The sequence below is a fragment of the Barbatula barbatula genome (genome assembly GCF_947034865.1).
Source record: "Barbatula barbatula genome assembly, chromosome: 6".
In the NCBI taxonomy this organism is placed as follows: Eukaryota; Metazoa; Chordata; class Actinopteri; order Cypriniformes; family Nemacheilidae; genus Barbatula; species Barbatula barbatula.
The window spans coordinates 23810174-23819947 of NC_136765.1; the positions used below are offsets into that span (position 1 = coordinate 23810174).

Sequence of the window (9774 nt, forward strand, 5' to 3'; positions counted from 1 at the left end):
CCTCAATGCCTGAAGTCAGAGGAGAAGGATGAACAAGAGAAAAACAGGAAGGAGAGAAAAAGGGGAAGGAACGGCGTTACCGAGCGATGCACAAAAAAGCATGTGTTCACTTATTTCCCTAAATTGCATCAATGAGACTGAAATGGAGAACAAATGAGATTGTTTTACAGCTGGTTTTTGAGGGTTAGAAAACAATTGTAATGTTTTAACGCATTTAAGTAAGCTGTTTATTGATAAATATGGGTGTGGTAGCAACATACGAGTGCTTTATAAGTTTCATATTGCAAATAAGACACATAACACTATTGCTCACTGATGAAAATTCTGACTTGCGTACTAGATTGTTTATTTTGTTGTCTAGTAAATGCAAAAAAATTGGAAATGTAACATAGCCCATTCAGGAGGATTGTCTCTTCATCAGAGTAAAATTTGATTTTTTAATGAGCCACAACCCAGAGCTCCATTAAGTCTCATGTATTATAAGAGCAACATCTGAGCAATAGACAATAGATTTCCCTTTTGAAGACCTAATAGGATTGAAAAACATACTGAAGTAAAACACTATTAAAAGGAAGCATTTTCCCTTTTTATTTAGCTTTGCTGTAGGAAGTTACAGTGAGATCCATATAATAGAAGACACAGAATAAAATTGTCCTGCTAATTGAAAACCTGGTAAAGATATCGTGAGGTGGAAATAACATATCAGAAATACCCGTGAGAATCTGTCCAACAAAAAGGAGATTCACAGCCACTGCTAAAAAACGCCAATGCCCTGGTATGTGGGCACTATATTGTAAGTGCACTGGATTGCCATTCATGTGGAAGCAAAAGACAGCTGGGCTACATGGGAATATCGTGATACTCCCTTACCTGAAACCTGAAAAGTGTTCAACACATTGACCAAAATCAAGAACCGGGGGGAAGAAACATAGGAGAGAAAAGAACGAACGTAAAGAAGCGGTAAAGCAAAGAATAATCACGGATGCTCGCCATTCAGTTATGATGAACAGAATGTGAAAGAAATGATGCCAGCTAGTAACAAATCCAAGAAAAGTTTATTATGAATATGGCACCTGTAAGATGGTAAAAAAACTGTGTTACAGAAAGACAACCATGTATGACATGTCGCTTTAACTGATGAAAACCTACAAAAGTATAAAATAACCCTGTTGTAAAATGAAGTATGTACATCGTTTTGAATTGCAGCATTATTCATGGTAAATGAACGAACAAAACGTGTTTTCAAAACAATAAGCCAGGCACTCAAAGTTAGCTTCAGTTAGTTATGTTTTTTTTGTCGTTTTCTGAAAAAGAAATCAAGGAAATCAAATCAAAAATAAAAATGTACCATAGTTTTCTCTTTTTAATATTTTAATTTGTTTTTCGTACTTAGAATTTATAACACTGTTAACACTGATACTAAGAGAATCCCATTCTCCCATATTCTTCTACTTGGCACCAAGTTCCTCATAAAAGAATCTGTATAATTGTACAAGAAATAGTTAAAAACACAGACACAGAGTCTTCACAGGTAATGAAGTGATTTCTCATATTGTAATTTTAAACACTATTTATCTGACAGCAGCTGAGATTAGTTTAAGATTAAATCACCAGCAATCATTTTGACACAACACAGATACATTGAGACAGCTCGCCCGGCTGTTCTGTTAGTAACATATGGGTGTATTTCCTGGTCCACTGTGTCTGTTTTCGAGCTGCCCCCCAACACCCCGTCCCCAACGCCGTTTCTGATCTACGTACAAAATGCTAAAATCTAAGATCCCGCAGCAGCGACGCAAGCTCTCTCCTGCAACCGAGCAACCGTTTTTAAAAACTTATTAATACATCATGACCTGGGTTTGAGTAACAACATTATCTTCACAGAAACCACAGACACAAGTTTCCTGATATCGGGGGGGGATGGGGGGGGGGTTCGGGGGGGAGAGAAGACGGTAAAAAGACGAAGGCTTTCTCTTCCCTTTGCTGGACAGACTAAAAAACACTGCACATCGACAAAGCCGCTGGACCCAACGAAATCAAGTAAACCAAACGATCAACTGAGTAAACATGCATTTTCAAAACACCTATAAAAATAGATTTTATAGTGCGAAATATTTTTTCATCTCTTTAGAAATCTTTAAAATCGTTTATTGTCCTGAAATACTACCATCAACGTTTTTCTTTTGTGTGTGTGTGTGTGTGTGTGTGTTTGTGTGCAAGTGTGTGTGTGTGTGTGAGTTGCAGGGTCCTTGAAGTCAACAGGTTTGGTGGAAACCAATGAAATACACCCAATGCACAAGAGAAGCACAAGGGACTCTGGGAATGTTTCACATCTGAGGCGTTTAAGGTTCCAGTCTAGTAAAATGCTACTTCGGCTTTTCATTCGTTCTCATAGTTTTGGAGCTGGAAACTGCAATCCCAGAATTCCTCAGTGGAAAAAAATGGCTCCTTAAACCTTTGAGCAAGTTTAGAGTCTTTTATCTCTGAGAAAAGAGAGAGAGGCCCGCAGACTACACGACAGCAAAGCAATAGCAGAAACAGATAAAAGGAATACATACAAAAAGTAAGCAGCAAAAAAGGTGACACTACATCGGAAGGCCACCACACAAAATCCACTAACCTCCACTGGTTCACTAAGACTGCAGGGGCACTAGAGGGAGAACACGTTTCCCCGTCCGAGCCCGGACTAGCACAGAGAGGACAAAGGACAAAACAGCTACATTAGCTCAGTATATACTGCATATAGTAACACACACTTAAGTTGCTATGGAGACTGACAGCCAATGACACTTACACATTGTACAAGTTTACAATTATCACGCTGCGTAATAGATGACTTGATGGGCGGCTGCCAAAGGATGAGGCGACAGTTTTCGTCCGTTTTATTACTTTTTTACACATCAAATCACAGTGTTTTAACACCAAAACTGTGAGAGTAACATTTTTTGGCAACAGTGGGTAAAAACGAGGAATGTGGCTTTTTTTTGATTGAGAATGCACGTCCTCATTACAATCTCTGTTTGATATGTGATTTTCAGAGAGAGTTAAGGGGTAAGGGATGGGGAGGTCGATTTCGGAAAAAACGCCAAGCTTTTAAGCTCAAGTGGGAGTGTAAACATTCAACGAAAATCGAAAACCGAAACGATTAAGAATAGCTCTGACCGAAGCCTGTTGGAGTTTAACATTCATCTCGAAGTCTGTGATGTAAAATTAGCCTCAGTTGAACTGAGAGACAATTCAGTTTAACGTAAATATAATAATCACCCTTTTCCGTTTCTCGACTCAATCACATTGAGTCAAAATACCCTCCCGGATCAACATAATTTAAAAACACAACGATCAAACGTAACGCGTCTGTTAGAGGTTTGACATGCTCCGAGGCCGCTATTCGTCTGAACAGTGCCTGCATCAGCCAGCTGAGTGAGCGTAACTCAATGATAGCACCATGGATCCGCAAACAGAAGATGGAACTGGAAAAATCTCACGCTGACCTGTTCCATGTCCTGGGATTTTGGAGTAACATTCTATTCACAGGTCGATACCCGGCTAAAATTGCTTTTTTAAAATGCATGATTTGCAGCTATAAAAAACCAAGAGAAAAACATTTCTTCTAAAATACCGTTCCCCATTTAAAACCCCTTGAACTATATCAAATAGGGTAACATCCTTTTGTCAGCATCGGTCTTGATCACCGTCGGAAATATGAACGGTTTATTTTCCTGTCAGTCTTCTTCTTTTCGTTACGCTATGCTACAGTGCTATCAACTCCCTGTGGCTCGGAAGGAACTCTTTAGTCTGTTTTGAGAAACTGTCATCAAGGAGAAAGAAGGAAGAAGAACTAGAGAAGATAGAAAGATAGAAAGACACACAAAGAGAAACCATTCATTTCGGTTAGACAAGCTCAATTGCTCAAAATTCAAAGTGCTAGAACATCTCACTTCCCCAAACTTTAATACACAGTCTTTGCCTCACAAGAGTCACAGTTGAACACAGTAATATGGTCTCGATGTTTTGCTTCAATCCTCTTTGCGCTCCAGAGTTTGTGTGTTGTGGATGCCGTTGCTGTAGACTGGGAACGGAAGCGTGGAGAAGAGTCCTTCTGCCGTGGTGAAGACGTTAGCAGCGGGCATCTGCGTCAGTCCGGCTCCGCTGACCGCTCCGCCGAAGGGTGTGGACATGTTGAGCCGGTGCACGTGGTGGTACAGCATCTCCATGGGTGTCTTGGGGTCTATGCCGAAACTGGGCCCATCCACAAAGTTCACAGCAGCGTGGGCGTTAGGCAAGAGGTTGCCCTGCATAGCCAGGCTGACGTCTGCCGGGGCGTATCGAATCGTTCCAGTGGTGTAGACTCGTGGGGAGGCCGTGCTGGTGGCCGCGAGTGTTCCTGTGACTCTGTGCACCAACGGAAGCACCACGTTACCCGCTTGTAACCTCTGCAGGGCTTCTAGGTCACTGGTGTAGAGCAGGGAGCCAGAGGAGGTGGGCGTGCCCTGCTGCTTGTCCCGCGGCGAGGCCGACAGAGGTGGGGAGAGTGGGTCAGCCGTGGAGGAACTGGAAGGAAGAGCCAGGCTGCCCGGAGTTGCACTGGACACAGTGGTGGGGGGGTTGTTGGCGCTGCTACCATTGCCGTTGAAGTTGGGCTTTCTGCTGCCTCCTCCGCTCTCGGCACCAGGTGGAGTGAGGACAGACTCGGGAATGGACACCTGCAGACCGGCAGGCTGGGGGGAAGGGAAGGTGTCGTGGGGTTTTGTCATGCTGTAGGGGGATTCGTTGCGGGAGATCTCTCGGTTCGGCGGGTAGTTCCAGATGCTGCTGTCGTTGTCGAAGTTTATCGGCTCCGACATCTCGGTCTTGATCTTGAGCACAGAGGCACTGGTCGGGGAGGGCGGGAGCAAAAGGGGAGGCTGGTCTCCGAGGTTGGGGTCCATGCCGCTGGGACTGGGAGTGGCGGTGGCCGAAGGCGACAGACGGAGCCGCTGCCGACTTCCGTCCCATCTCTGCTTTTTCCTTCTCTTCTTTCTCTTTTGGTGTCTGCTCATTGCCGGTCCGCTCAGCTCACCTGCGCTGTTGCATTCCTTCACGATCTCGTCCTCATCTTCCTCTTCCTCCTCCGAAGAGGAAGAGGTGGGGGAGTCCCGCAGTTCTTCTACATCGCCGTAGCGCTCTACCTTTATGTGTAAGCCGCCCAATCGACCCACATGTCCTTCCTTGTGGTCGGTTTCACAGTCGGATGGTTCCAGGCTGTCTTCGCTGTCTTGACTTTCTGGATTGCTGGAACTGTCTCCTTCCTCCTGTCGTCTCATCTCCTGCTCTGGCGGCTGGCCCGTCTGTTTCTTACTGTCCGACTCGGGGTCCTCGCTGTTCTCGGAAGACGGGTTTCCCTTCCCACCTGACTTGGAGTTTTCGTTGTCTTCTGGGAGAGAAAGAAAAGTTTAGAGGACATGCCTTTGTATAGCAAAGTTCACCTCTAAATCCTAAATACCAAAACTGTACTTCATTTAGGGTATTCTTTGAATGTTTAGACACTCCAGTTGGATTACGTTTACCGTGTCTATTATGCTTCTAGAGCAACTGCTCTTTGAAGTTTTGCATTAGCCCATGGTGACTTATAGTTAGTCATTTCTTTAGACATGAACAGCATAGTATGGCATGTTCAGAACAAGCGACTACAATTGCTGTGTTTTTACTCTTAATAATGAACATCTACATCAAAATGAAATTTAAGGACTGTCTTTTTAAAAATAAATTAAAATGTTCTCAAGGATTTGGTGATTCTAGCCTAAGGAAGAACATGCCAGCAATGAACGAGAAAGTGAAACAGATAAAGACAGGGGGAGGAGATGGTATGGGAAGAGCTAGCGAAGAGGGCATGGTTTGGTCCAGCTGCAGCTGGCACAGTCTGTAACCTCTGTGATGAAAGCTGGCAAAAGGCTCAGTGTGCAGAGATGCCCAGCGGCCAATATGTTGGCACAATCCCCAGTCTGTCACCCAGCCTTGTTCACTTCACAGCCACCACCATCTCTGGAATCTCACTTCATCTCCTTTTGGAATGTATAATTAATATCTCCAACTGGCTGCCGAATCTTAATTGACTATTTACACCAGTTTTGGGGACATATCGAAAGCACCACATTTCCTTGTCCTACATAATTTCTGGTAATTATCAGAATGAAGATATTTCGCACAGTAAGAGCCCGAAGGTGATACGTGCGCGTTTGGATAATGGAAAACTTTGTTTCATAACTTTCCATTATATCATGTCTGTGTCTGAAACACTAAACCATCACACTGTAAAATCTTAAACAAACACTTAAAGGGACAGTTTGCCCCAAAAAAATTTTTTTTGCCATGGTTTACTCACCCTCAAATTGTTGTTCCAAATCTGTATAAATATCTTTGTTCTGATTAACACAGAGAAATATATTTGGAAGAACGCTTGTAACCAAACAGTTATTGGGCACCATTGACTACCATAGTAGGAAAAATGACAATTGTAGTCAAACAGTGTCCCAGAAATGTTTGCTTTATAACATTCTTCAAAATATCTTCATTTGTATTCAACAGAACATTTATAAAGCAATTTTTCCTACACTATAGAGTAGTCAGTGGTTACCAAGAGCTGTTTTGCTACAAGCATTCTTCCAAATATGTTTCTCTGTGTTCATCAGAACGAAGACATTTATACAGACTTGGAACAACTTGAGGGTGAGTAAATTTAGGTGAACTGTGCCTTTAACAACGTAACACTGATTTGTTGCAAATTGTAACACATTGGCACAAATGAAGACATTTACATTTATTCATTTGGCAGACGGTTTTATCCAAAGCGACTTACAAGTAGTTTTTTACAGGGACACATTACTGCAGAGCAACCAGGGGTAAAGGTGCCTTGCTCAAGGGCACTTCAGTCATGACCTACTGGCACTGAGATTTGAACAAGCAACCTTCTGATGACAAGCCCATCTAACCCCCAGTACACAACTGACCCCAGGTCAATCCAGAAGAGGATTGTAACTCTACCTGAGTTCTCCTTGGACTCTGATTCTGAATCAGACGTTTCCGAAGACTCAGATGTTTTCTCCGGCAGGCTGGGCAGCTGTGCGATATCCATGGGTATGTCTTTGTACTCCAGATTACTGCGCATTCAAAAGAAAACACCAAGTTAGAAGTCATTCGCTTTGCCAGCGTAAAACATCCTGCACACTTCTCCAGCCGTCATGATTGATCCGCTGTGGCCCAAATCACAGAGCTTCTCTAATGATCTCTGAGCCCACCCAAAGAAGGCCAGAAATCACACAGCAGTTTGAGACGATCGTTCTGTTTGGCCTTCTACATCTTACACCAGAACAGACTATAATACTCTCTCACTTGGGAGATTTTTCATCTTTTGACAGCGTAGGTTCAAACATGTGAAAAGATATTTAGCAAACCCTTAACTTAAAGCATATATGTATAATGCGATATACAAGTAGTTTTAATGTATTAATTATACCTTGTAATACACATTATAATGCCTCATGAATAATTGAAACTACAGTTGACTTATATACATTACAACACTTCTCATTGTTTCACTTCGCATTTTGGTTATAATTCTTATCAACAACATTTAATGTATTACAACACACGTTATGAACAATTATAATGCATCTTACCATTTAATAACTCTTAATAATGCATGAAACCAAAATGATTTTTTTTAAGAAAAGGTGTTATACCTAAGTACATAGTTGACCCAGATAATGTTTTTCTCGTTGCCGTTCTTTGCATTGATTGCAATAGTGGCGCTGGACTGGATCCAGATATAACCTCCGCTCTTTTGAATCCAGCGATAGTACTTTGTCACACACTGTCCTTTATTCATTACTGTGGAAAGAAGGTAAAAAAAGGAAATAAACATGAATAACGCCACCTTCACATATAATAAACTATTATGTTTTTTATACTCCACAGACCTGGTGGCAATATTACATACGATCAGATTAAATAACAGCAATTCAACAGCAGCAATGATAACAATAATTTGCTTTGTTGGTCCAACCAGGTAAAGCTGAAACCTATTCATTATTTTCCTTGACAGAAATCCTGTTCAGAAATACCAGCAGAGGGCGCTGTGACTGTTTGCCAACATCTCTGTCACTGCGCCCTTGACTGAGGCTACCCGTGTGAAGACACTGTGGCAGTCGCCATCATTTTGGCAAAATTAAGCGCTAAATGGCCATCTGAAATAATCTGATTTGCATTAATCATCGTTCCACAAAACAGAAACAGTCGGAATCCAAGCAAGTCAGTAAATTCAAATTTGCGGGTTTAATTACAGCTACAAATAGCCCTTTCCTAAAGAAAAGAGTCCATTGAGAAGAATGATTTATATAAGAATACGTCTAGTAATTAAAATCATTACAGACTAATAGGCATTGTTTAAGAAACCCTCCCAAAGGCGGCTGATAATTGCCTTGAGTTCACTGCGTGCTTTCTGTACCAATAAATGTAAAACCAACCCGTAACTTGAAAACGGAGTGGTTTATCGCACCCTTGCTCTCACCTTCCAACTCCAGAAAGTTGCGCTACTGAATCTACGGTGGAGTTTTGTTTACGCTTATCGAAACCACGCATATTATTTTCTTCTTATTTTGATAAAAGATCAACCGACGTGATAAATAATCACCGAACGACTTTGATCACTTAAATAAGGTAAAAAGAGATGAAAGTGTTTCATCACTTTTTTTCTTTGAAATAGTCTGAACATGTTACTTCAATACAGAGATGAAGAGAGGACAGACATACAATAGAATTAAAACTGAGTCTTTAAAAAACTCTGCAATAATCTGACTGATCTAGTTATGAACACAGCGGTCCGAGCGTCCACTTTAAGCCCTCATTACTCTCTACAAATTCCAGGACGTATATTCCCCCCCTTTAAACCTGATCTCATCTGCATTGCATTTGATGTGATTGGGCCACGTTGGCTCCGCCCGGCACCGACATCCGTACAGGTAAGGCTTATTTTTTAACCCCCTTTCGGTTACACTGCCATTAAATCAATCAGGGCCTGCTTGAGTTATTGATTTAGCGGTAATGAAGCCAGCCCTCTTCTCCTCTCTCTCTTTCTCTCTCTCTCTTTATTTTTCGGCGCAGGAGTCGTTGGCTGCTTTTGGAGGCTTTAAAAGGAATACGGCCTCTTTAATCTCTGCCTTCTCCTGGAGCCTCGGGCAAGACTGCAGGACGGTCTCCTCTCTCTTTCTCTTTCTCTCTCTATTTCCGTCCTCCCATTCCATCTCTCTCTTTGCCAGTGCCCCTGTCCTTCAGTTCTGTTAAATCACTTGGATCCCTTCCATAATAGGCAAAGCTACCTTCAGATACCCTTTACCCAGCGTGGCCTCACTTCTAGCAGGAGGGGTAGAGAGTGTCACTGTCATATAAAAGTAAGTAATTTACACCCGTGAAATTGCTTTATGGAAAAAGTCCTTGCAGTCCACTGGGGTATTATTGTAAAGACAAGCCTTTTATGAATGAGAGAACGGGACATGCAGATCTGCGGCAACCGGGCAAGGTCTGGCAGGGGAAGTGAATGGGAGGCATTTCATGTTGTGTTATTCGGATTTAAATGTGACACATCACCAACAGGAAAGTAAAATGCGTTCGCTCATTTAAAGAAACAGTATGAAGAGCAATTTGCGGTAAGTACTTTAGAGATGGTCCAGAAGCACTTCCTGTTTCAGTCAAACATGTCAAACGTAACAACAAATACAACCAATAGAATGGACCGGAATC

The 9774-nt window shown here is 42.2% G+C and overlaps 1 protein-coding gene across 1 annotated transcript in view; it reads right to left on the minus strand.

Annotated features, from left to right (window-relative positions):
• Window positions 1-4016: 4016 nt before the first annotated feature.
• npas3 (neuronal PAS domain protein 3) overlaps window positions 4017-9774 on the minus strand; it is a gene marked incomplete at its 3' end in the record, with an annotated part of 208956 nt that continues 203198 nt past the window's right edge. The window contains exons 10-12 of the mRNA XM_079459342.1: window positions 7719-7866; window positions 7021-7136; window positions 4017-5413 (exon numbers count right to left, since the gene is read on the minus strand). Coding sequence (XP_079315468.1) covers window positions 4017-5413; window positions 7021-7136; window positions 7719-7866 — 1661 coding nt within the window. The remainder of the gene's footprint in view (window positions 5414-7020; window positions 7137-7718; window positions 7867-9774) is intronic.